This window comes from Rhinolophus ferrumequinum, chromosome 6, assembly GCF_004115265.2.
Source record: "Rhinolophus ferrumequinum isolate MPI-CBG mRhiFer1 chromosome 6, mRhiFer1_v1.p, whole genome shotgun sequence".
Classification (NCBI taxonomy): Eukaryota; Metazoa; Chordata; class Mammalia; order Chiroptera; family Rhinolophidae; genus Rhinolophus; species Rhinolophus ferrumequinum.
This window is the reverse complement of record NC_046289.1, coordinates 8,108,990-8,135,200: the sequence shown is the minus strand read 5'-3', so window position 1 is coordinate 8,135,200 and position 26,211 is coordinate 8,108,990. Positions and strand designations below refer to the sequence as shown.

Here is a 26,211-nt window from a genome sequence, read left to right as displayed (position 1 = left end):
CAGATATTCACAATGACCTTGCCTTGGGTGCCTAGTCCACTGCTGGGTTCTCCATGGCGAACAAACAATGTAATAGCCAGACATTAGTCAGAAGCTTCCGGAATGTCGTCTCCTTCCTCCTCTTTCCCCTAACTCAGTTGTTTTTGCCACACTGATAACATGGGGACCAAGTGGTTTATGGGAATGTTCCTTCTCCCCCTCTGGCAGCCACATCGAGCATGGGGCAGCAATAATGGTCATTACAGTAATGCCCAGTGGAGCCCACCTTCCTGCTGAGTGGTTTTCATGGGTTAGTTTAATGCTTATAATACACCCATTTCATAGATGAGGAAGCTGAGGCTCAGAGGTGGGAGGCCATAGTTGGTCCTGTGGGGCAGCCAGTCTCTGTTGTTGGAGTGAACGCTATGCTGCTGGGGAGAGAGGAAAGGACACAGGCTGGCCACACCCAACAGCATCTGAATCCTGGAGCAAACGGGACCTGACAGCTGCTCCTCCCAGCACCTGCTTGGCACTGATTACCCAGTTCTAGGACCTTGTTTTGCTCAGGAGACACACTGTGGCCCATCCACCCTCGAGCTGGGCCAGTAGGACATGAAGAGGCCAGGAAAGGCCCATGAGTGGTTTGTGGATTCTGGGAGTGGCACAGAGGCTGTCTCTGAAATGCATTTCCTCCTGTCTCACTCACCTGTGCTCACTCCCCACCCCCAACCCGACATGAGGCCATTTACGTCTCACCTGCCTGGCAAATAGGGCACAAAGCTAACACATCCACATTTGGAATATTTCCAGATTTTAAAACAAAAAAATAGAGAAGGGAGCTGTAACGTGTTGTTGTACCTTAGGTACCTACTGCAGACAGTTTGGGAACCATTTAAGGATGGGTAAGAGGTCAGGACTTCAGTGTGTGACACTGCCACACCTGTGCTGGGCCAGTCCTACCTGGAGTGCCCGCCCGCCCGGAGCCCCCGGGCCCGCAAGACCACTGCTTCTCGTCACGCCCCTGTGACGAGCAGTGTGATGTCCGTGTGAGTCTCTCCTGCCAGACTCTGAGCTTCTTAAAGGCACAGACGTGCTTCTAACGCAGCCACGTGGCCCCAGCACGGAGCGCAGCCCCAGACCCACGGAAGACACTCAGGAACTGTGCCCCGCAGGGCTGTCGGAAGCAAACCTCTGACCTCCCTGGGTGATTGTGACAAATGCAGTGGGAGAGTTTTGCCGACATCACAGGCCCATGGGGCAGCGGACAGAGCAGGAAGGCAGGCAGGGGCCAACAAGCTGCAGGTGAGAGTGATCAATATCGTGGGCTGTTGTTTCAAGGCCCCGCTACGCTATCACAGAAGCCACACCCCTTTGGAATTCAGGTGCAGACGTGGCTCAGAAGAACCATGTGTGGTGACCCCTGTAGCAGTGGACCATGGAGGCGGGGGAAGTAACAGCCTCGGGTCACGGAGCCCTTGCTCTGCCAGCACGTGGCTGAAGGCTACCTGGATTGGGCACATTTAATCCTCAATGACTCTCTGAGGCAGGCTTGGTTTTCATCCCGTTTTGCAGGTGTGGCAGCTGAGGCTCAGAGAGTCCACGTCGTCTTCTAGGATGGGAAGATGTGGCAGCTGTGCCCCAGGACCTCTGCCCTGAACTGCCACGTGGGAGCTGAGGATGGCGGGAAGACCTACCGCCGGGGGCCAGCCGTGGTCACGAATACAGGACGTGCTTTGTTAAAGAACATCTTTATTCAGATATATTCACATTCCATTCAATTCACCCATTTCAAGTACAGAAGCGAATGATTTTTAGTGTATTCACACATGTGCACAAGCGTCACCAGTCAATTTCAGAACCTTTTTATTACCTCAAAGAGAGACGCCACCTCTCCCTAATCCCCGTCAACCCTAAGCAACCGTTAGTCTCCTCGCAGACTCCAGAGCTGGCCCTGTCCTGGACGTTTCATAGGAATAGAATCACGCAGTAAGTGGTCCTTTGTGTCTGGCATCTTTTATGATATTTTCAAGGTTTGTCCATGTTGTAGCCTGTACTTGGTTCTTTTTCACGGCCGAGTAACATTCCATCTTATGAACATACGGTATGTTGTTTATCCACTCGTCCGCTGATGGGTATTTGGGTTGTTCCCACCTTTTGGCTGTTAGGAATGACGCCACTAGGAGTTGTGCTGTGCTTTTTGGCCGGCACCATCTGAACTCTCGCCTACGTCTGGGGCTTTCCCCACAACTTGGGAGGCAGAGCCCACCTCTGTCTTCAAACCCCAAAAGTGCTTTCCCCTCCTCCTCTTGGCAGCTGGACGTGGGTGGGGACCCCAGCTTGGGGGGGACCCCAGACCATTGAATCGGCATGTGTGACGCTGAGTTCATTCCAGGGGCTGTGGTGGGGGCAGTGACGTCCTTCTCTCAGAGGCAGTGGGGACAGTGCAGTGGCGGCCATGCCCACACAGGTCCTTGGATTGGGAGGGTGGGGGACTCTGCAGTGGTCCCGGCACCTGGCATCTCTGGGTTCCATCTCCGATTCGCAGCTTTTACGTCACTCTGTGTATTACTCGGCACCCTTTCAACAAATTCCTTTTCTGCTCATATCAGCCAATCTCAGCTTCTGTTGCCTCCTACCAAGAACCCCACGTGAATCGCACTTCATGATGAAGTTTTACCATATGTGCTGACGCGTCGGGCAAACTGGGGTGTTTTTTACCCCGATTAATCGCTGAAGCTTAATGGAAGGGGAGTACTGGAAGTTACATCCCTCTTAGGCCATCTGTTCCCATTTTTGAAGGACATGAAGCAGAGTCCAAAACATAGAAAAAGCTAATTTAAGCCTAGAAAGTTACATCAAAGAGGGGAGAATTTTGTAATTTTTCCTGGCTCATTTAGCACCCCCTTTCCGCTTTGCTTCTCCCATATTCTGAGTTGTATGAGAAAGTTTTACACTCTGACATGCTCACTGTACTTTTATTCCAAGGTAGGAAACAGAAAATGTCAGCTAAGTCCTAAAGATCTGACAGCCAGTCAACCGTCCCGCCCTTCCCACAACTAAGTGTCCATTGGAGTTTTTGTCCTCATGGGGGATGGGAGGGGAGCAGGGAGACAAGGGCTGTGTTGCCAACTGATGGATTAGCTGGTGAGTTAAATTAGCTGAGTGAGTTAAGCTGAATGAGCCGAGTGTGTTAAATTGAAACTTAATGTGACCATTTTAGCAGGGTTCTCTTTACATGCTTGTCTTGCAACCAGCACTGAACTTCAAATAATGTCCTTTTCGCTATAGGAAAGGCCTGCGTGAAAAAGATGTGTGTTTCGAATACTTACATTGCTATCTTCCAAAAACTTAAGTGCTTTCGCTATGTTGTTCAACCGAAAAATACGGTGGGACGAGGATTTGTACTCATGCAGCTGTAACACAAAACAGAGCAAAACCAGAAGTTAAACCAACACAGACCCTCCACTCCCTGTGGTGCCGGCGGGTTTGCTTATCTACTTTCCCGGTTTCACTTTAATCTCAAGAGAAAGAAAGGCACTCACAGCTGAAACCCAGCCCTTATTTATGGTTCCCGGGACTTCACTCAGTCCAGTTGGTGAACGGGGGACTCAGGGGTTAAACAAGGGACAGATTTGTCAGGTTTTTCTCTCTGACCCAGCTCCTGGCTTTTGATAGTTTTCCCTCCTCCAGAGCCCTCAGTGACATGTTCTCGCAGAGCTGATGGTTTCTGTCAGGGCAGGGAGTCTCCGCTGGGAGCATCACCACACAGCTGCTAAATCATCTGCTGTCCCTCCCTGGGGCCGCAGATGTTCCTGCTGCCTAAAGCTCAGAGAACAGTTATTCCAGGTCAGAGGGACAGGGAGACGGAGACAGGCGGAGAGACAGGGAGGAGAGAAACAGACAGTGGGACAGAGATACAGACACAGAGAGGGAGAAAGAGAAAGAGAGACAGACAGAGACAGGCAGAGAGACAGGGAGGAGAGAGACAGACAGTGGGAAAGAAAGAGAGATACAGAGAGACAGACACAGAGAGAGGGGAACAGAGAGAGATATTAAGACAGAAAAAGACAGAGAGAGAAAGAGAGACAGACAGGTACAGAGAGAAAGACAAAGAGACAGAGATAGAGACAGACAGACATAGAGAGAGGGCAGGAGAGGGAGAGAATGCACTTGGAGAAGCCACAACTCTGACATCATTAGTTGTCCACACTGGAAGCATCATCGGGAGAAACATCTGGAATGGAAGCTGATGATGCTCCCCTAGGTGGGTGGTTTACATTCAAGGCAAACCAGTGGGTGTCAGTCCCGCCTGGTGCACACTCCAGGCCAAGCTCATGGGTCCAGGTGGCACCTGTGTATTAGCTACGGCGGGTCCCTTAGGCAAATCTAACACTGACTCTAGAGCAGGGTTTCTCACCTCAACATGACTGGCATTTTGGCCAGATCATCACACTCCCCATCCCCAAGGGACACTTGGCTATGTCTAGGGACATGTTTGGTTGTCAAACCTGGGGATACTACTGGCATCCAGTGACAAAGGACGCTGTCAAACATCCTGCAAAGAACAAACATCCTGCCGCCCACCACAAAGAGTGATTGGACCCAGAGCCACAGAGCTGGGGTTGAGAAGCCCTGCTCTGTGAAGCAGGGAGAGGACCACCATGCACACAGCAAAAACACACAACGTGCAGAGGCTCGGCTAAGGTCAAAGTGAAATGGATCTCAAGGTCAAAGGGTTCAATTCAATTTCAGTCATACTTATAAGAAGGTTTTTACCTATAAGAAGCCACCAGTTCTACTTTCAGCCTTGGGATAGATGATAGAATTTTGGTTGTAATAAAATGGCTGGCTAGCTAAACTATAATGTTCTAGTTCTAATCTTTAACCTTAACAGACTCACAGGAAACACTGGGTTTTTTATTCATTTACTGACTAAAGTATATTTGCTAAAAAAAAAAAAAAAAAAAAAAAAAAAAAAAAAAAAAAAAAAAAGATGCTGCTTAGAATCTTTTTATCTTAGTACACGTGATTTTGTCAGACTCAGTCACTGAGAAAGGACTGTCACCCTTCAGTTTGTCACAGGATTTACGTATGACCAGATATGTACGCAGATCTGTATTGCAAAGAAACCATCAGCACTGTTTTCCTTTGTGTTTGATTTTTTTCCTGACCCTTCTGTGACATACGTACCAGATTTCGCCCAGACAGGACTTCTAACAAAGCCATTAGGATTTTTCCATCTTGTATGTCAACGAATAAATCTTTAACTTCTAGAGGTGGGTTGCACTATGGAAGAATGAGAAAATAAGCAGCCGATTAGTGATCTCCTGATTGGTGACCTGTGCAACCCAGAGAACTATGTCGGAGCCGCAGGTTTCACGTAAAAGGAAACGTCCCGACAAGCACATCTGTCTACAGGCAGCACAGCCCGTCCAGGGAGGGAGCAAGCCCGTCCCCTGCAGGGCATAGCCAGGCAGTGGGTCACTGAGGAGCTGTGGAGGAAAGGGCGTCAAGGGCACCATCGAACAAGTGACCCCTGGGGACCCTTCTAACCTGTGATCTGACCCCAGAATCACACATTACATCCAGGTTTCTCCTTGAGGGGAGAAAGAAATGGCGTGCCGTGGTCACAGCCTTCCTAGAAGCAGGGCTCATATGAAATTACCTGGGTGCAAGCCCTTCACCCCAGATTTGGGGACCCCAAGGCTCAGAGGCTGGGCAGCTAGCCCAGTGTTTGGACGAGTCAGCTCTTTCGTACAGTTCTATTTCCTCACTGGGACACACTGGCTGACCCTAAGTACAGCCTGGGTCCAAAGCGTGATGGCATGACCTTAACAGTTACCCTCAGGGCCTCGGTCCAGATGTTGGCAGGGCTCCCCCATCTCCAACACTGCTCAGTCTCCACATGTGCACCTTCCTGAGGTGCCACGTGTCACTTCATTCATATTTCATCCAAGTCTGGAGAGGGGGCACCCTTGGCAGCGGAAGCCGGGAAGGTGGCTGGTATGTACAACTTGTTGGGAGGTAGCAAAGGGAGGACAGACACTCAACTGGCCTATTGAGTGCTGGGTGGTTGGATGAGGGGAGACTCTTCTTCTACCCCCACGTTTGCAGGTCTGTTACGAACTCCAAGTTTGAGAGGCTGATTTATATGTACAGTGTTTCCCCGAAAATAAGACCTAACCGGACAATCAGCTCTAATGCGTCTTTTGGAGCAAAAATTAATACAAGACCCGGTATTATTTTACTATAATATAAGACTGGGTATAATAATAAAATCTAATCTAATATAGTATAATATAATATAATATAATACCGCGTTTCATATTAATTTTTGCTCCAAAAGATGCTTTAGAGCTGATTGTCTGGCTAGGTCTTATTTTCAGGGAAACATGGTACATGTTGATATATATTTATATATTTAGGTACAGAAGTAATACATACTCATTGTAACAAGTCACACTAGTTAAAATTGTAGGAAAATTTTAATCAATGGAATGTCACTGCTTGTTTCATCTATAAAAGTCAGGTTTCCTGAGATAAACCAGCATTATTTCAAGATGCACCTTTCACTGGTCCCACCAAGAAGCAAAGGGCTAAGACACACCTGACTTCAAAGCCAGGCTCTACCCTCAACAGGAACGTGGCCTTGGGCATTTTCCCTAACCTCCCTGGGTCTGAGTGTCTTTGGCTCCAAGGTCAGGTGAGGAATCTGACCTACCTCAGAGGACGGGAGCTAAAATGAAATGAGATCACGCAGGTAAAGTGCCTGACATAGCACCTTCCTTCCCAGATTACTGCCATCAATCAAACCAGTGTACTATGAAGGGGCTTCCTTCCTGCAGAGTCTTGGGGTGCCCTCTTTAGCCAGACATTTCGTGCAGGGGGATGTATGCTTCATAGCTGTATGTGCTGAAAGGGAGATGTCTTTAGCTAGGACCTCTCTGCAGGTAACGGGCCTTGAAGCATCCTCTCTCCACCCTACTTGATTCTCTTCCTGGGTTCCCTGGGTCAGTAAATGGCACCCTCAGCCCCAACTCACCTAGGCTCTTCCCTCTCCCTGGGGAAAACGCACCTCTCCACACAGGATCTGGAGTGTGAAGGGACTTGGGTGGGAAGAGCTGGAAGCCACCCCAGGTTTCCTCTCTGACCCGAGCCCTGGAGAGGTCTGCTGTCTAGGAACCAACACCACCGTACCCACCAAGAGTTTGGCTGGACATGGCTTGGAGTCCCAGGGGCCGGTGGGAACTTGTCAGTCAGATGCTCCAGTGCATGCATCTGCAAACTGGGTTTCGCAGAACCCTCAACTTCAGCAGAGCAGCGTTAGGGAGGCTTACGGGGGCCGAGGGACGTCACGCAAGAGGCTGATCCACTGCACCTCCTTCATCATTGAGGCTCAGCTCTTACGGGCCTTTGTTTAGGGTTCCAGATAAGACTGCTTGAAGAAAGGTGTCTGTTGACTAAAGCTTGATAGTAAGTCTTTTATGCAGTATGGTTAGGACTGCAACAGAATCTTAGGGAATAGGGCCTAGAAATGTGCCTTTTTAATAAGCCCTTACATCAGCAAGAATTCTCTGTTTACCTTTCAGTACTGGGGCCTTGAGCAACATCAGAACAGTTAGGCTGGGTGCTCTCTGCTCCTGGGTACAATGAAGGGGGTGTTCACAGAGGAGACAGGATTAATGGGGGTGGGGGTGGTAAGGGGGGTGGTGGCAGCTGTAACCAGCCCAAGACGCAGGGGTAAGGCAAGTCTTGGGAACTCGGTGGAGCTGTGGCCCAGGCTCCCTTTTCCTCCGGGAAGGCCTCCTTCCCGGGATAGCCTTGGAGGGTCCGTGTTTTGGTTTTTTTATTAAGGAAGGTGGCATTTCCTTAGCCCTTATACGAGCCCCCCGGCCCCCTGTGAGTCAACATGCAGGACGATTCCACCCACAGGTGCACAGAAAGAAGCTTTGCTTCAAGGGCAACGGAGACTTTGAACCAAAAAGGCAAGTTATTTTCTTTGCCAACTCCCGCAGCTCCTTGGGCACATTCCAGGCCTAGTCCAAGAGCATCAGGTTACAGAGACTCTTACGGAAATCTTACCCAGCTCATGCGAGGCAGAAATCGCCAGACCTGAACAAAACAGGGCCTGATAGATGGACTAACACAATTTCCAGTTACCAGTCCCAACCGTGGCCAAGCCTTGCATTCAACTCGAACCTGGAGAATCACTTCCATTGACAGTGTCTGCACGAACCTCAGCAGCAGCGCTGGCACAGGGAGCCCTGGCTGCAGTCCATCCTGCGAGATGGCAGCCGGAGAAACTGAAACCGCTCCAGTGAAAACACTCCTGGGGCCCCAAACGTTCCGTGGGCTTCATGGGATCGGTATGGCCGAGTAAACAGCACCCCCAGGGCTTTCTTCATGATCTAACTCCTTCGGTAAATTAAGGAATTTTTCCAGAAGCCAGAGGCTCAGTAAATATTTCTGACAGCCTTCAAATTGCAGTTAAGCCCAATGCCCCAAGGAGTTCCTGGGTTTCCTTTACATGAAAGGTTGTTCTTGAAAGTCTCGAGGTTGGTAACGTGGCTGTTAATTTTGCCCTGTTTATTAGGAATCAGTTTCAGGTGCTATCTGATTTATCTTCGGAGTGGGTGCTACCCACCTGCCTTGCAGAAGGAGCTGAGCATGGTCAAGGAGAAAAGCCTTGATATAATAAATGCTAACGGAGGCTCATTTGCTGTGGTGAGTGCGTGCATGGGGTTTTGCTATGTTACCCTCTGTACTTCCCTGTATTTGTTTCTTAATTTAAAAAAATAAAATAAAATAAAGAATGAAAGAAAGAAAGACGCCATGGCTACCCTCTGTCCACCAGGAGGAATTTCCAGCTACCCTGACACACATCAGACATTAATTTAGGATTTCAGTGAACTCAGGTTTGGGAAACGGTTTTCCTTTTTTCCAGAAATAACACTTCACTTTATGAGCCCTGCCGAAAATGCACCAAGAGTCCAAACAACTGGCCAATGATTTATAACACTTCATCCGTGATATGTAGTCTTTCCCCTGAAGAGTTCAGGAGCCTCCTGGGCCCAGTGTAACCCATTCTACAGGCGGGGAACAGAAGTGTGGGAGGCCAAGTGCTGCTCGGGACATGTCACATCACAGGCCTAAAGGTCAAGTGTGCATATTCAAATTTTGGTCCAGAGCTCCACTTCTTAAAAACCACATTTATTCTCTCTGCTTTCTAACCATTTCAATAATTTCTTCTAAGAACCTTCATTGGGGTTCACTTAAAGGGAGGTAAATAGTTACTCTTGTACTATTTAAGCAGGTAGGAGAGAAAATATATCTAAACTAAAGTGGGGTGCTTGAATACCACTGGGTTTACCAAGCAACGAGAAGGGCAATTGGGTCTATTTGGAGCATCGCATAGTGGAATTTCAGAAGCAAGAAGTGGAGTGAAATGAATCTTCATCAGTCAGCTTTCTTATAAAGAGAAAAATAATCTCTCCTCCCCGAGCCCAGAGCAACACAGAATGTTCTGGGCCAAGGGCTAACCTAGCACGGCAGGAGGGCTGGGATTTCTCACTGGGGCTGTTCCCGCACTTCCCATTCCTGCCCCTTTGCTGCTCATCCTTTTGTCTGCGTCTCAGGAGGAGCTTCTATTTTCTGGTGTGCGTGCCTGAGAAGCTCGCGGACAAAATGCAATTCAAATCTGCCGGACCAGAGGATGTTAGATAGAAAGAAAAAGGGGAAACGAAGGAGAAGCCAAAGAAAGGGCTTCCTTCTTTCTGGTTGTGGGATTGCAGGAAGGCATGAGCCTCTGTTTCCTCACTCATAACGGGGGAAAGAGGGTAATGAGGGTTGTCATGGGGATTAGAGGAGACCTGTGATGCACTGAGTAGGGTGCCTGATGCCCCAAAGGGCCAGGTAATATATTGACCAATGGCAACATTATGTGATTAATCACGGGATCTGGTTTTGATAAAAGGTGTCAAGGGTTCTTGCATAAATCAATCCAAACACCTACCAATGGCTCATAACTGACAGCCCCCCTCCCTCCACCACCTTCTGGAAGTCGCGATCACCCTCGCTTCCTGTCCATGGACGTGTCTGGGCTGTTCAGCAATGAATGAATGTCTTCTAGCTTTTGCTCATCGTTCCTATTTAAAGAGAGACCTCGCTCTCCTTCCCCAACTAGACTGACAACCCCAGGAGGACATCACTGTGTCTTACGTTCCCTTGTGTTCCGAGCACTGAGCTTGATACCGGCAGTGAGAATGCACTCGATAGAGGTTTAAATGAACGAACGAAAACAGCACTACCACCACCAGAAAACACAGAGCCCGCACTTGCCCCCACTGTGCTACTGTGTTCACTCAGTTATGGACGCACCCACCAGTTACCAAAACCCCAACCAAGCACGCCGCTTACCTTCTCTAGATGTAGGTTTATCCATCGAGTGAAGGTTCTCTTCTGCACATTTTCCCTCTCAACTGGAAACAAAGAAATGCCGTTAGCTGAACGAAAGGAAATCCGGGACGAATCCCGCCCTCCATTTCCCAAGGGGCATTCTAGGTTGATGGAGACAGCCCTGGAGGGTCCACGTGTGAACAGCAAGGGAGTTGGCAAGGGGTTCAGGGGCACCTAGAATCCATTTTCCCCAGTGCCCTCCCTCCACCCGCGAGCATCTGATATCGATTAAATACCCACGAAATCAGACACACAGAACAGAATGTTGTACGCAACCTAACATGAGCACTAGGGCATTCGACTCTCCAGCTTAAGAAGAGTCAAATGGAAGGTACAAATGAAAACCACGAGGTGCCTGGCTGCAGAGATGGAGCTGCGGTGACGGGCACTGGGCAAGGGGAGGTCAGTGGTGAGGAATTGGGATGGGGCTCTGGAAGGTGCCAGCGTGTGGTGGGCAGGATGGGACACTCCTGGGTTGGACCCTTAGCCCTGCCAGCTCCCAGCTTTGTGTCCTGGGGTCAGTCCCTTCCCCACGTCTGATCTGCTCACTTCCAGGCTGCCTGAAGGTACCTGCCATCCTGCAAGTCAATTCAACACAGTTCCTGGCACAAGAGCTACTCTTTTTTTTTTCTTTGCCGCTGTTATTTTGAGACCCAGGAGACATCTAACGGCTGTCAGGAAGGGAGAGCTCTGCGGGCAGCTGCTGAGTCAGAGCCCCCGTGAACCAGGACACAAACCAGACACAGATTTCTTCTCCCAGGGGATAGCATTTCCCAAACAGATTTCTTATGAAAGATCTTTCCTTTTCAAGTGTTACTGCCATCTACCCAGCACTAATTGTGTCCTGGGCACCTCGTTTCCATTAATCTTTAAACCTGACAACACCGCCTGCAGAGTAGAAACTATTATTTTACAGGTGAACAAAATGGGACTCAGAGGGGTACCATGACTTGCCCAGGGCACCTGCTGGAGAGAGGCACAGCTGGGTATCACCCCCAGGTCTGTCTGTCCCCCATCAGCAGCCTGGAAAGGGAAGGTCTGGGTTTGAATCCCAGTTCTTCCAATTACGGCAAAGACATCTGCATTAGTGATGATAATGATTTTAAAATATGTACCGAGCATTGGCTGTGGCAGGAACCCATCTAGGCACTTTACCTGCATTCACTGTATTTAACCCTACTGCCGCCCTCAGAGACGGGGACTATTAGAACCTTCAGATGGGAAAACTGGGGTACTTGCTCAAAGTCACACAGTTACTAAGATTATCGCTCCTGTTCCACAGATGAAGAAAATGAGGGTCAAAAAGCAAATACGCAGCAAAGTTGGGATTCAGATTCTGTGCTTTTCCCTCCTGAGCTCTGTGGCATTAGCTGGCTTGGTGTCCTAGGACCCAGAGGGCGTTTTTGCAATGGGTGGCGGTGCCAGTGCTGGGGTTGGATGCTGGGTGCACCAGGAAGCAGCCCCGAAGCTCAAGCCACTATGCCTCTGAGGAAGAAATGTCAGCACCAGCTGACTCCCGAAATACCAAATTCTGGATTTCAACATGTTGGAAGAACACATCACAGAGGCTTAAAACCATTTCACGTTTCTTTAGCAATAAGAAAATGAGAGGCAATTTATCTCCTGGGGGAGAAAAAAAGGCTACAGTTTTCTGTAACAACTATAGGTCTTTCTTCCTCTCGGCCTCATTATTGGGTAGATAGTGGTGCCCGTAAATCAAATTTTAATATTGTGCCTCTCAATCTTTTTAATTGAAGAGCCAGCAGACAGTAATGATGTTTTATACGACTGCTTTTCTCTCCTTTTCCTCCTTTTCTGTAAGGGAAGGTCCCTGGCAAGTAGGCATTAAGGATTAAATATCTAATTCCAGTAAACTGTTTCGTGGGTAAGGAGAGGAGGGTGAAAGGAAAAGAAGCTGAGAGAAATGAGGTAGGGAGGGGGGCATTTGCTGAGGGCCATGAGTTATAGAGTCTCAGAGCTTTCCACACGATTGAAGAGAACGCTCTCCCCATTGGAGATCTTTCTGCAGCTTTTCCTGTAACGTGGGTGTGCCACAGTTTACCTACCATCCCTGCTCATGGTCACAGTGTCACAGTGTAATCAACAGTGCAGCAACCAGCATCCTTGTACAAGCACGCTGGTATGGGATTCTTTATGCAAAACACGCAGGAATATATTTCTCATGCTTGACAACTAACAGTGGAACTGCTGGGTCTTAGTGGTAGGCACATTTAAAATTTTAATAGCTACTTCCAAATTGCCCTCCCAAAAGGCTGCCCCAGTTTATACTTTCACCCCCCACCTGTCTTTAAACAAGTTTATGGGGATTGTAAAGTATTTACACACACATTCAAACACTCAGGCTGGTTTCACCATATGGCTTCAGAGAGAGCAAAGTATGAAACAGAAGTGCATTCAGTGAAAGCCTGAGAGAACCCGGGTTAGGCTGTTGGTTTAACTGTGTGGAAAGGTGTAAACGAGGACGTGGGTGTCTGTTAGTCTAAATATACCCCATCCATCCATCCATCCATCCATCCATCCATCCACCGACCCACCCACCAATCCATCTATCTACCCAACTTTCCATCTAACGATGTACCCATTCATCCATCCATCCCCCACTCCCAGCTGATACTTATTGAGTGATTATTACACACTAGGAACTGTGCCAGACCCGGGGGCAACACCAGAGATAAACAATTCAGCATTCCCAGAATCTGGACTCCCAGGAGTCACAGCCAAGTCCGAGAGACAACATGGACTCCACAAAGCACATGTGCAAAGAGAAATGAATTAAAAATTTCTAGGACAGATGAGATGGGAAGAGGTGATTACAGGCCCTGTGGGGTGTTGCTCCAGGGGTCCTAAGAGGACCCCACGGCAGAAGCAGGACACGAAGGGACTCCTGAAGGCAAGCACAACATTCTAGCCCGGCCTTGACCCAGAGCCAACACCCGGGAGGCTTCACTTCCATTCCAGCCACAGCCAGTGGGCAAATCGGAGCACAAATCCGCTTCGACAGCAAAGCTGACCCATGGGAAGATAAGGTGGTGACCCAAGATACCCGGAGATAGTGAGACTAAATCGCAGATGAGTCCCAAACTAAAATCAGGTATGGAGACCAGATTTCCTGGACGTGAAACTGGGACACATCACTCAATACACAGGAGAGAGAGAGAGAGAGAGAGAGAGAGAGAAAGAGAGAGAAAGAGAGACTGCGAATTTAGCCTGCCCCAGAACATCCATTGGAGAGCCCCACACCATTAGCTGCGTGACCTTGGGCAAGTTCATAACTTTCAAAATACTTTTGCCTCAGTGTCCCCTCTACAGAAGGAGGAGATCTGTGCTTCCCTCCCAGGCATGCCGTGAAGACTCGATGGGATCAGCCCGAAAGGCGTCCCCAATAGCTGTCCCATAAGTCTCACTTTCCCTGGCAGCCAAGGTCCCACAGCACGCCCTGGACGTGGGCTATTTTGTTTGTCTGGTGTCTGGACATAAAGGTCTGATGCTTTCATGGTTTTCTCCATTTCAAAATACCCACCCCCATTCTGCAGGCCTTTTCTACTTCTGGCCTGCCAAGACTCCATAAACTTTATATAGTTTCCATAAATCCAACGGCCCCTTTTTTCCACCGCACCTATCACGTTGTAAAGGTGTAGGAAACCATTTCTCTGGAAGGGTCTGGCCTTCTCACGCAGTGTTTGTGGGGCCCAGTGTGGGTTTACTGGGCTACAACAGGGTAACGACAGTGCTGTAAAATCACCATGCCTGGCTGGCCGGGGTGCCCAAGTGCCGGGCCAGAGTGCAGGAGAACGACCCAGAACTCCAGGGACAGAGACAGAAGGGAAAACCCAGCCCTCAGGCTCAACTCCACCGTCTCAAATCCCCAGGCATGGCTGTGGCCCCTGCTTTTCCAAAAACAGACAACGTGAAAATGAGACGTGTGACATTCCTCTTTTCTCCAGGCCACCAGTGGATGTTGGGAGCCACAGACAGAGGGACACGGCTCTGGGAGTTCAAATAGATTCATTATACTCGTGGCCTTCTTTCCTTCTGCCCACGTTCCCCTCAAACCTCAATCCTATGTAACATTTCCTCTATAATATTTCTGCTCTTCCCCGCCCACGAGAAGGATTTGATGGCTTTATGTTTCTAAAAATTGTGCACTCATTATAAACAATTAAAACCGTATAGGAAAGCATAGAGAAATATATCCAAAATCTCTTGAAATCTCATTATATCCAGAGCTCACCACTAATGACATTTTATTGACCATCCTCCCAGACACACACACACACACACACACACACACACACACACACAGCACTAATGCATGCAGAGAGATACCACTGGACACAATTTCAGTGTGATCAGTAAATGCCTCGGCGTTTCTCAAACCATGGCCCATGGATCACTAACATCAGGAGCTTCTGGGGTGACAGTTAGCACGGTAATTCCTGGCCCCCATCCAGGATGTCTCTGGGGCCCAAGGCATTTTAACCTGCTTGGCGGGTGACCACGGTGCACAGTTTGAGAAGCTGGGTCTTAACTGGGAAGGGACAAGTAGCACAGTTGTTTGGTTATCTTTGGGCAGAGTAGAGAATGCCATGGGAACGTCAGCGGGCACAGGAGAAAGAGCGGGCAGCCTGGAGCCAGTGGATGGGGCCAGCGGACCAGAGGATGGGGACACGAATACAACTCCCAGGCGTGCTGCCATTACGTGTGGTATCGCTTACTGAACGTGGGCCAAAAACAAGTCATTTCCTTTCTTTCTTTATCCAAAGGGCTCTTCCTGATCTTGCCTTTAGTCCCTAAATTCATACAGTTGGGAGGTCTCTGATTATTCTGAGAGATGAATCAGAATTTACCTAGGAGGCCTGAATTCCCGCAGGGGAGACTTATCTTGTGACGTCCATCTAGACTGGTGAGTGGGGAGCATTTGTTTCCAGGTTCATAGGTGCTGCCTGGGCGGGAGGAGGGAGGTAGATGGGACAGCCCCACCTGTGACCTCATCTCTAAGCCACAGGCACAGGAGGCTGAGCAGCGCCGGCTGGGTGGTGCAGACCGCCGGGCAGCCCACCTGACCTGCCACAGCGACAGACTCCAGGTGAGCTCCAGCACCGCTCGGGGACAAAAGGCTCACTTCCCCTCCATCACCACAGCTGATGTACAGGAGAAGAGATGCAACTCAGGGGGCCCACCCCATCGAGAACCTGTGAAGGCCCTGAAAGCAGCAGCCGGGGCCTGAGAGCAGTGGCCACCACTTCCTACGCACAACCACCAAAAGGAGTTACCATGCTACCTCTTCTGCAAGCCCACGGACATTCCTGTAAAGCTGGTCTACCACTGCCTACATTTCACAGATGAGGAGCCTGAGGCACAGGGAGTTTAAATAGGAGATCGGGATTTGAAGCTGCGCTCCAGGGTGACACTACCTCATGTGCCTCCCACACGTTTGCAGGGTCCTCTGTCAGCTTCTCACACGAATCCCCTGGGAGCTCCGCTCTTCAGACAGGCTGGTGGGCTCAGTGCCCTGCCTCCAGGCAGTACTCCTGCCTTCCGACTGCCCTCACCCCTGTCCCCATGCTGGGGACTATACAGGTTGGAGCCCTCAAGGCCTAGCTCTCAGCCAGGGGTGCTCAACCAGGGGTGACTCTGTCCCCAGAGGACATTTGGTAGAGCTGGAGACATTTTTGATCGTCATCACTGAGGGGGTGTTCTACTGGCATCTAGTGGGTAGAGGCGATGGCTCCTGGTCAACACTCTATGCAAGACAACCGCTGCTAAACACAGAGTGATCCGACCCCGAACGTCAGCTGTGCCAGGGGTGAGAAACCCTCCAGAGAACCTGTGCAACCACCCCAGGTTGCTCCTATCTCAGCTTTGCTCCCACGACAAACAGAGAAAAGTTTCAGCAAACGAGAGAGCTCTCCTCTGAGTGACCTTGAACAAGGGAGGTTCTGCTCTCAGGGCTTCGGTTCACCCATCTGTACAATGGGAATCATTGTACCAACTTCCTCGTGAGGATCAAACGCATTCAAGCGGTCTTTACCACACCTCATGCAGGCAGCTGACAAAGAGTCCACCAACCGGACTGTCACCGGCCCACACATGGGCACCTACCGCCCATGGACAGTGCCCAGAGCAGCCAGCATTCGGGTGGCCCCTGCCTGTCCCTCCAGCCTTCGATCTGCTGAATCCCAGGAGCCGAGGCTGCTCCAAGAAGGGGCCCACCTCGTCTGGATGCAGCGGGGCCCCTGCCCGGTGGTTTCACTCCTTCCCCCGTCTTTCAACACCTCCCAGAAACACAACCTCATTACATGGCCCCATGCTGGTTCACTTGAGAAATAAAACTCAGAAACAAATTAAACGGCAATTTTTTTTCAAACAGGAGAGGGGCCAGGCTTCAGGAGTACCAGGCCGACGTCCTTTGGTTCCGACTCCTGGGGGCCACTTCCCCCCATTGGCTCTGGCAGTATTAAAGCCGAGGCCTCCATGTGGTTTGCACCAGCCGTGATTTTGCATTTAATTTCCTTTGTTTTTCCTTCCCAAATGTTTGCTCTGACCCAAGTCCCTTTTATCGAGACTTTGGTAATAAAATGCAAAACCCTCTTTGGGACCACAGGCCAAGCGGCACGCAACTCCTACAAATAAGTGAGCAGAGAAGTGGCGGTTAGAGCTGGCAGAGCCCTCCCTCCCTCTCGGGCTTCTCCACAGCCTTCTCTCCTTTGTCCTTTGTGCAAGCCGGGGATGTGCTAAGGGGCATCAGGACAGAGAGGGAGTATGTAACCTTAATGTTCGAGCCGGCACAAACCGGTGGTCTCCCCCATCTGTGCCCGTTGAGACTCAAATAAAACTGCCAAGCTCATTCTAACTGGGGACTTAAATCCAATTCTCTCACGGGTCCCAGAGGCCACCAATTAACATACCACGTTCTGCACTGCTGTGCCCCTGCCGCTCAGCTGTTCCAAAACACATAACCCAGGGCTCCAAAGGGCTAGTCCCAATTACACACCAAATTAAGTTTTAAGCTCTCTCTATATAGGGCTGGTGCCTGTAACTAAAATAAAAAATAAACCCACTCTAGTTTTTTCTGAGAGTGATTCTGTCTAACCTCAGTGCTAAACCTCAGCCCACCTTGATTTATGACAGATGACGCCAGCCAGCCATAAAAACCCAAGCTTAGGAAAAGGGATTTTAACATCCACCCACATGGGCAGACCAGGGTGATATGACCCATCCAGGCAGACTGCCCTGATATGAACAGCTGAAATGGAAACGGGGATTTGAGTGTGTCATACAGGTCATTCACACACCCATTCAGGCAGCAGACGTCGGTGAGCACGCTCACCCAGTGATAATAAGATGTGGACCTGGTCCCTCCTGGGCTTCCTTGGCCAGATTCCAAAAGGAAGGATGAAGAGTGGGAGTGAGGGAAGGAAAGAAAGAGGAAAGGGAAAGGAGATAGAAAAATATTCTCTTCGCATACCATGAAGTCTCACCTCATGGACCTCTGACACCACGATCCCTGGGGGACTGAACTTTCTGTTGGGGATCACTATTTTTTGTAATTTTTTTTTTTTTATACTAGTGTTTTTGTGAAAGTATTCTGGCTTCTGAATACAAACTTGAATGACTTCTAAAGCAGTGTTTTCCAAACCGTATCCTACAGAGTACTAGTTCTAAAACACTTCTCAAAAGAGGACCTCAATATGTCTGGGAAATATTGTATATTTCTCCTCTCATGGATATTTATGATCAGTACATTAAAGGCTCTGATAAGTTCTGCAATACAGAAATTGGTTTAAGGTGGTCTAAACTAAGCTCATTTGAAGCAAGACTCACTTTCTGTATAAAACTAATCACAACTTCCTTGTAGAATCCTGCTTTGGAAATACAAAGAGATGTTCATTAATGGGGGAAGATGTTCGCACAGGGTCCTCACAGCCAGTGAGTTAGGCAGCCACACTTTCTGTGACAGAGAATACCACGTATTCACCAAACCCTATTTGTTTCCTTTTTCTCTTGGGCACATAGACAAACTACATTTCCCAGCCTCCCTTGCAGGTGGCAGGGGGCCGGTGGAATGTGGGTGGGCAGAAGGTGTGCCACTTTCCTCTATGCCTTGTGACCACTACACAGAGGCAACACAAGGGGCGCAGAAGAAGACAGAGGCACGAGAGGGAAGGAGTCTGGACTCTCCAGTCTCCCCTTGGACAAGGATCACCCCGTAGAGACGCCCCAGGAGGAATAGCATTGTTGGACCCTTGGGTAAGTGAGAAATGCATCTTCACTGAGTTAACCCACAGTCATTTTGGGGTTGTTGCTACAGCAGTTGCCCATCCTGGCTAATACCTGTGGAGTGAGAACCCCAGTGTAAGGGAGGAAGGAAGGAAGGAGAAAGTCAACATTTATGAAGCCTCTTCCAGGCAGTGAGAATCACTTGACATCCGCCATTTAAGCCTCATGGCAACCTCGACAAGCAAGAAATGGTGCTTCCTGCGTGGAATTGTCTCTGAAGTGGCATGCCTCGGCACCTGGACGTATAGCTCAGAGAAGAATCTAGCCTAGTCCCTACGAGCCAAGACCCTCACTGGGCTGGCTGAACCCCTGCAAAGCAAATCTTATTGACGAACACTCATGAAGAATCTGTCTCATGCCCAGGTTAGCTCATCTGCAGAATAAAGGCTGACCTGGCCTTTTGTCTCTTAGGAACAGGGCTCACCAGGCCTAACAAGAAGAATTAGCCCAACCTCTTGGATTCAGCTATTTTCTAAAAAGAACATTAAAAACACTCAACTTCATACAAATGACCTTGATTTGCATTTTGAAGTACATCTGTCTGATGAAACGCCTCACTCACCCTTTGAATACCAATGATTTTATGTACACGCGAAGGCCAATCAGCTGCAAGAACCGCGAGTAGTAGGGTGACCAACTGTCCCAGTTAGCCCGGGACTGAGGGCTGAAGGGGATCCCAGAACACAGGACGTTCAGTGCCAACACGGGGAAAGTCCCATGCAAACCGGGATGAGTTGGGCATTCTAGCTAGTATACTGGGAGTGTGGCCAGGAGAACAGGCCCTGCAGGCATAGCAGCTGGGAGGGGCAGAAGGCCCCGGATCCACCTGGGCAAGAGACAGTGAAAAGCCAGGAGGTTAATATTTGCAAGGTGGTTAATATTTTCAAGGTGATTAATATTTGCAAGGGATAAAACAAACTGTGAAATTCCCATTTACAACTTCTACCTGCCAACAAAAAGTGACACCAGCATGAATTTCAATACCTATTCTGAGCAGGAGAAATAATAACTGGAAACTGTGATGGGGAAAGGTAAGAGGTGTCAAATTCTCCTGGAGCTTGAAGTGTCACCAGCATTTCATGTTAACTAGCATGAGACGCCAGAGGTTGCCTAAGCCTGAGCCCAGGGACCGAGTTGTGCCAAGATGGCAAAAATGAATGCTTTACGCACCACTGGTTCCTTTGTGAAATGCATTTGTTTGAAAACAGACAAAAGTTACCTATATATGCAAACCATCCAAATGTACACACTCATGCATGCCCGTGTGTATGCTTGTATGTGCACAAGCACGCATGCGCATGCACACACAAACATACACCCCTCACCGTAACATGGTTCACCTTCAACCCTCTTCAGGACACTTTGTCCTCAGGGTCACTGGAGAGATTTATCCTTACAAGATCTCCCTTGTGCCGCAGCCACAGTGGTTCAGACCTCAAGGGCTGCACTCTGACATTGAGGTCAAGGTCGGATCATTGTCACTGGGTGGAAACTCTACAGAACGGCAAATTCAGTTTTGTAATCTTAAACACTCCACTGAGACTAGACCCGTGATTCTCAACCTTGGCTGCACATGACAGTCACCTGGGGAAACTTTAAAAAAATATGCCTAGGTTCCATTCCAGACTAATTGAATCTGAATCCCCAGGGGCTGGGGCCCAGGCCTCTGCATTTTTTTAAAGCTCCCAGGTGATTCTGGCACTGAGCCAGGGCTGAGAACCACTGCTCTAGGCCAGGAGTTGGCAAAGTTTTCTCGTCAAGGGTCAGCTAGTAAATATTTTAGACTTTGTGGGCCATATGGTCTCTAGCGACTAGTCAACTCTGCAGTTGTGATGAAAAGCAGCCAACACAACACACATAAATGGGCACGACTGTGTTCCAATAAAACTTTATTTATAAGAACAGGCGGTGGGCCACAGTTTGCCCAGCCCTGCTCTAGATTCCACAAGCAACAAACACCACTGCCGGATTTAAGCCGCCATTCTTGATCTTACTGGTGGCCGTACCCTTCATGGCTCAACTTTTAACATTCAGCTTCGGGCTTCACAAGCAGGGGTTTGTTTGTACTCTGCTCACTGTAATAAGAAAATCAAACAGCGGTGGCAGGATGGACGGGGCAGCAGGGTGTGTGGGAAATAAAAGCAGAAAACTGAGTGTTCGGTGCCTGCAAGTCAGAGAAACCCACTTGGATTTTCTCCTCCCATCACCAAAACCAATGAGAAAAGTCACATTTGGACAGGCAACCAGGCTTTCAAGTAATTCTTGCCTTTGTTTTCCTTCTTCAGCAACTGGAACCTTTTCAAGTTAAGTCATATCACCTACTCTGCTCCCTCCTCATCCCGTACTGAATGTCCCCTTTGTCTGGAGAATCCAAGGGGACATGGAAAAGAAAACCAACCCCAAACAATCATCCTTGATCTTTGTTTCTTCTTCTTTTGTAATGTTTAAACATTACAAACAGGTTTGAAAAAAATCAAACATGGCTCCTTATAAGTAAAAGTTCCCAGGAGATCAAATTTTGTTCAAGGAGAGGAATCTTCTCCCCCATTTTCTTAGCACCACAAGGAACCCAGAATTATTCTGCCCATCAGAACACTCGACAATCCAGTTTACTGATCGGAGAAGCCCTTAAATACTGAGGGTAGCTCCCATCCAACACTGCCATCAAGGCAGTCATCCAGAGTCTGCTTGAATGACTCCTGGACGAGGCGCTCAGTACCTCTCCAAAATCACCTTTGAATATCTCAAAGCGTGTCTTGTGGAAAAGAGGAAAGTTCAGTGGGTACAACTAGGGCCAACAGTTAGGAGTTAGGGGATGACAGCTTTCAGCCCTACCTACCACACCCTGACTTTTGGGTTCAGCGGGACCCCTGTACTTTTCCTAAAGTAAATGCAACGTTTTAGCTTAATCGTGATCCTGTGGGTTTCTGTTGGTTACAATTAAAAGCATCCTCACTAATTTCTTTAACAAGCAACCACAAATGAAGAAAGAGAGACGAAAGAAAACCTATATTTTAAAAAAGGCTTCAGGGACACCAACCAATTGCAATGCATGGTCCTTATTTGGATCCCAACTCAAACAAACTGTTTTAGAACAATAATTGTATTTTGAAGGTTCAAAAACATAACTAAATAAAATCTTGGAAAAACACAAAATGTCAAAATTGGGGTGAGAAGAAATATGGAATTTAACTACATCAATAAATATTTTAAAAAGCAACAACAAACAGTCCTTGATCATTCCTGATTCCCATTTTACAGATGCACTAACCAAGTCAGGAACAAGTTGTCAGGTCACCCATCTAGTAAGTAACAGAGCCAGGTTTCTCACCCAGGCCTGGCCCCAAAGCCTGCGTCCTAACCATGACACAGTACTGTCTCCTAACCTTACCCCTGAGGGGAACTCCACACGTCACAGCTGACTCACAGACTTCCCAGTAAACCAGGACGGAAATCATTAGCAAAACTATTCTTATTCCTTCCAATTTAGGTCACTACCTTCTGCAACACTGCCTGCCACCTTGGTGGGTCCCCCTGCAGGTGGATGCATACTTTCGGCAATTGTGTTATTCACAAGGTCACATATTTTAGTCGGTCTCCCCTCTACACAACATCTGCAAGGGAAGTCGAAAAGCTATAAAAGGGCTTACTTGTGGGAGATGGCCTGAAGGTGGGGAGAGCTGGGTTAGGCGACTACTACTTTTACTATCTGCTGGTCAGTATATTTTATTTTTAAAACTATGTGCATATGTTTGGTAGAAACTTTAAGTTTTAATTTTAAAAACTGCTATGTACTCCATTCTGTGCATGGTGCAATATTTCTGATCTATTATCCTCAATATCATCAAGGGGGAATATTTACAAATGGAATGTCTGACAAAGGAATTTTCTGTTTATAAAACTAACACCTATAACAGAAAAAACTGGAACATACAATTAAAAGTCACATGGATTAAATTTACTCCAAGACAGCTTGTTTCCTTCCATTCTTTCTTTTACATGTTTGTTTATTTAGTTTGGTTTGGTTTTTGTTTTGTTTTGTTGTTGCTTGTTTTAACATAATTCTGACCAAATTATGTATACTACGTGGTGTCCTCCGTGCTGGGCACTGGTGCTTGCCTGCCTAGTATCTTTTCTCACCTTTCCTAAATGCTAGCAATTTATTATTATTATTATTTATCTTGCTCCTTCTCCACCACTGTACATTAGCTGTGTTGGGTGAGGAGGGCAGACAGCTTGTCTTTTAGCTTACAGGCACGAGGAACCACACATATTCAAGCCTGATGAAGAAATTGGCATTGCCCTTCAAGATCCTGGATTTTGAGCCCTGGCTGTGACAACAGAGTGAAACATTGTGACTTTCCCCTTGGAAAGAAGGTGAATGAATTCTGACATGGAAAGGTTAGGTGTGGATGTTGGGTAGCTAATGGGTGGACTATGGCGGACACTGCTGGTTGCCTCCCCAGTATCCATTCTTCCCTTCTTCTCAACTAACAGAATCCGAATTTTGAGTCAGCAATCTGCCTAATTTAAAAATGATCATTTCCCAGCCTCCCCTGCAGTTAGGGGCAGTCATGTAACAAAGCTTGGCCAATGAAGTGGAAGTGGAAGTTAGGAGGCAGGGTTTCTAGGAGTGCTCTGAAAAGGGGAGGAGAGAATACTGGTGTGTGCCCCCTTTTCCTTTTTCTTTAACCCTCTGGTTTCCTGTAATGGAACTGTGAAGTTAGAAAACCCAGCAGCCACCACTAAGAAGGAGCAGTAAATAGAAGTAGCCGGTTCCTCGATGGCCCTGCTGAGCCCCAGACCTGGCAGGAGGCTACTTAGCTCCGGGCTTCAGTGTATGAGATAAATAAATCCTCTTTGATGAAGTCACTGTAAGTTGGGTTGTTGTTCCTTGCCGCTGAATAGAATCCTAACTGACAGGATACACATCTTCTTGCTATAATAAACCCATCATTTGTGTTGATGAACAGAACGCTTACTCAACCATAGCCCCATTGCTGGATAGGCTAGTTCAAAAAAAATTTTTTTTTGCCTGCTCTTAATACTTCAGTATAGCACTTTATGTCACGTCCTAACATTTCTATAGCACTTTACAGTCTGCAAAACACTTTCACCTCTATTCTTTCACGAAGCCAGCGGCAAATGATGCAAGATAAGATGGCTCAGCAGCCAAATTACAGGCAACGAGCTGGCTCTCCGTGGTCCTCTCTCTCCTTTATGTTCCCCCAACCTCTAAGTTCTGCTCAAAAAAACCTTCCAACGCCTCTCTCGGGTCCTCCCTTCCAAGATGACCAAGAAAAGAAGGAACAATGGTCGTGCCAAAAAGGGCCGCGGCCATGTGCTGCCTACCAGGGCACCAACTGCGCCCGATCGCGCCCCAGGGCAGGGCCATGAAGTCCGTCTCGAAACACAGTAGCGGCGGGGCATTCTCTCCCAGCGAGCGTCTCCGCCGCCCATGTGCTTCCCAGGCTATGTGCACAACTACATTACTGTGAATTGTGCCATTCACGCAAGGGCATCAGGAATCGTTCCCATGACACCCCACCCCCATTTAGACCTGCGGGTGCCACCCCAGGACCTTCCACCAAAGCCCATGTAAGGAGCCAAGTCCTTAAGAACTGAAGAAATAGTCTGTAGGATCAAAAATAAAATGGAAATTATACTTTAAAAAAAAATCCAACTTCAGTAAATAGTGGTTGCTGAGCCCAACCGAGAAATGAAAAACAACTCCAAATCATGAAGAGCTTGGGTCGTGCCATCCAGGTTCTCAAACCCGCAGATGAGCCCCACTGGAGGTCACTCTGTGAGGCCAGGAAGCCCATCTCTAACCGCAGGGCGCAAAGAACGAATGAATGCAAGGGATGAAAGCATCAGCAAGGGTTCGTAAATACTGTATATTGCTTGGGGCCTCTGGACAACACGCAGGCATTGGACAAAAGCCTCAGACACAATGAGATAAATGTTTGTGTGTGTCGGGGGGTGGGCTGGTGGAGCAGCAGGGAGACTGAGAAGGATATGAATTAGAAAAGGTGGCAAAGATTGTGAGATCTTGAAAAGGCATTAGGAGACGGCTGGCTCTTAACGACAGTACAGGAAACCTGTTGCAGGGACCACCTGGAACCGGACATCACCCTCCCTAACCTCTAGGTTTCCCGAGCGCACGTTTTATTTCCCATGGGGTACATGCATTCAGCGTATGCAGGCAATGCTCCCATGTGGGAGGAGGAGGGGAGAGCACGGAAGGGCCAAAGACAACGTGCATCTTAGTTCTCAGACGATGATGGGAAAACCACCGGCCACCATGTTGCCCTCCGAAAAGGCCGGGTGCCTCTGCCCTGGCACGTGGGTCAGTTTTGCGGACGGGTTCCGACCATTCTGGCTGTGAAGTGAATCTCGTATGCTCACTGACGGAGCCTATAAAATCAGAGATGTAGTGCAAAGACTCTTCCTCCATGCAAGTGGTCTTTGCACACATTTAAACACGTTTGTTTCTTACTTGTCCAATTCTGAATGTCTTCAATTTTATAAATACAACTCATTTATTACGGAACAAGGAGGACCTGGGGTCAAAACCACAAAAGTCATCTCTAACCCTTGATTGTGAAAACCAGGAACCAGTATTTATTAAATTCTGGGTACTGTGCTAAGCACTTGTGAGGTGGGTATTAGTGTCTCTATTTTACAGGTGAGGACACTGAGGCTCAGACAGGTGACGGGATGTAGTGGTCAGGATCACACAGAACAACAAAAAGAAGAATTCCAGATGTCTTGGCGGAGTGGCTCTAATTCCCGGAGTGAGCGGCGTCACAGAATTGTTGGGCCTTTGCTGGTAAACAGCCCTCCTCCCACCATTCAATCGCTTTTTTCATAAGCAGCCGCTGGAACCCTTCCAGGCCTGGTGTTTTTCTGAGACACATCCCTTTACTTTTGCTTCTTTTCAAAGCTGCAGGCCCAGGTTCTAAACGCGGGTCCAAGGGCAGAGCCAGGCCGGGGTCTCTTCACGCAGAGAAGAGTTTTCTGCCCTTGACCGCTGCGGAGGAGGATTAGTGAGGCAAAGCCCAACTTGATTGAAAAATAACTTCCCTCCAGGCTGCTTTACGGCGTTGTGCCTCTTCCGTGCAGCTCTCTCCGAGTCTGGCACCGACACCGGTGGATCCAGGGTGGTCATTCTCTCCAAGGGGCCAGAAATTACCAAAGGAGCGTGGGGGGGTTGCTTAGCAGGCCATCTCAAGTAGGGCAGCAACTTACTAATTAAAAAGTCCAAAAACGGGGGCGGCCCGTTGGCTCAGTTGGTTAGCACGCGGTGCTCATAACACCAACGTTGCCGGTTCGATTCCCACATGGGCCAGTGAGCTGCGCCCTCCACAACTAGACTGAAGGACAATGACTTGACTTGGAGCTGATGGGTCCTGGAAAAACACACTGTTTCCCAATATTCCCCAATAAAAAGTAAAAACAAACAAACAAAACAAC

The 26,211-nt window shown here is 48.5% G+C and overlaps 1 protein-coding gene and 1 pseudogene across 2 annotated transcripts in view; one reads left to right on the top strand and one right to left on the bottom strand.

The window, feature by feature from the left end:
* CLMN (calmin) overlaps nt 1-26,211 on the bottom strand; it is a 102,119-nt gene that overhangs the window by 24,531 nt on the left and 51,377 nt on the right. For both annotated transcript variants that reach the window (XM_033107743.1, XM_033107744.1), the window contains exons 2-4: nt 10,396-10,457; nt 5,170-5,265; nt 3,309-3,392 (exon numbers count right to left, since the gene is read on the bottom strand). In XM_033107743.1, the coding sequence (XP_032963634.1) occupies nt 3,309-3,392; nt 5,170-5,265; nt 10,396-10,457 (242 nt within the window). The remainder of the gene's footprint in view (nt 1-3,308; nt 3,393-5,169; nt 5,266-10,395; nt 10,458-26,211) is intronic.
* LOC117023278 (40S ribosomal protein S26-like) lies at nt 24,026-24,337 on the top strand (annotated as a pseudogene).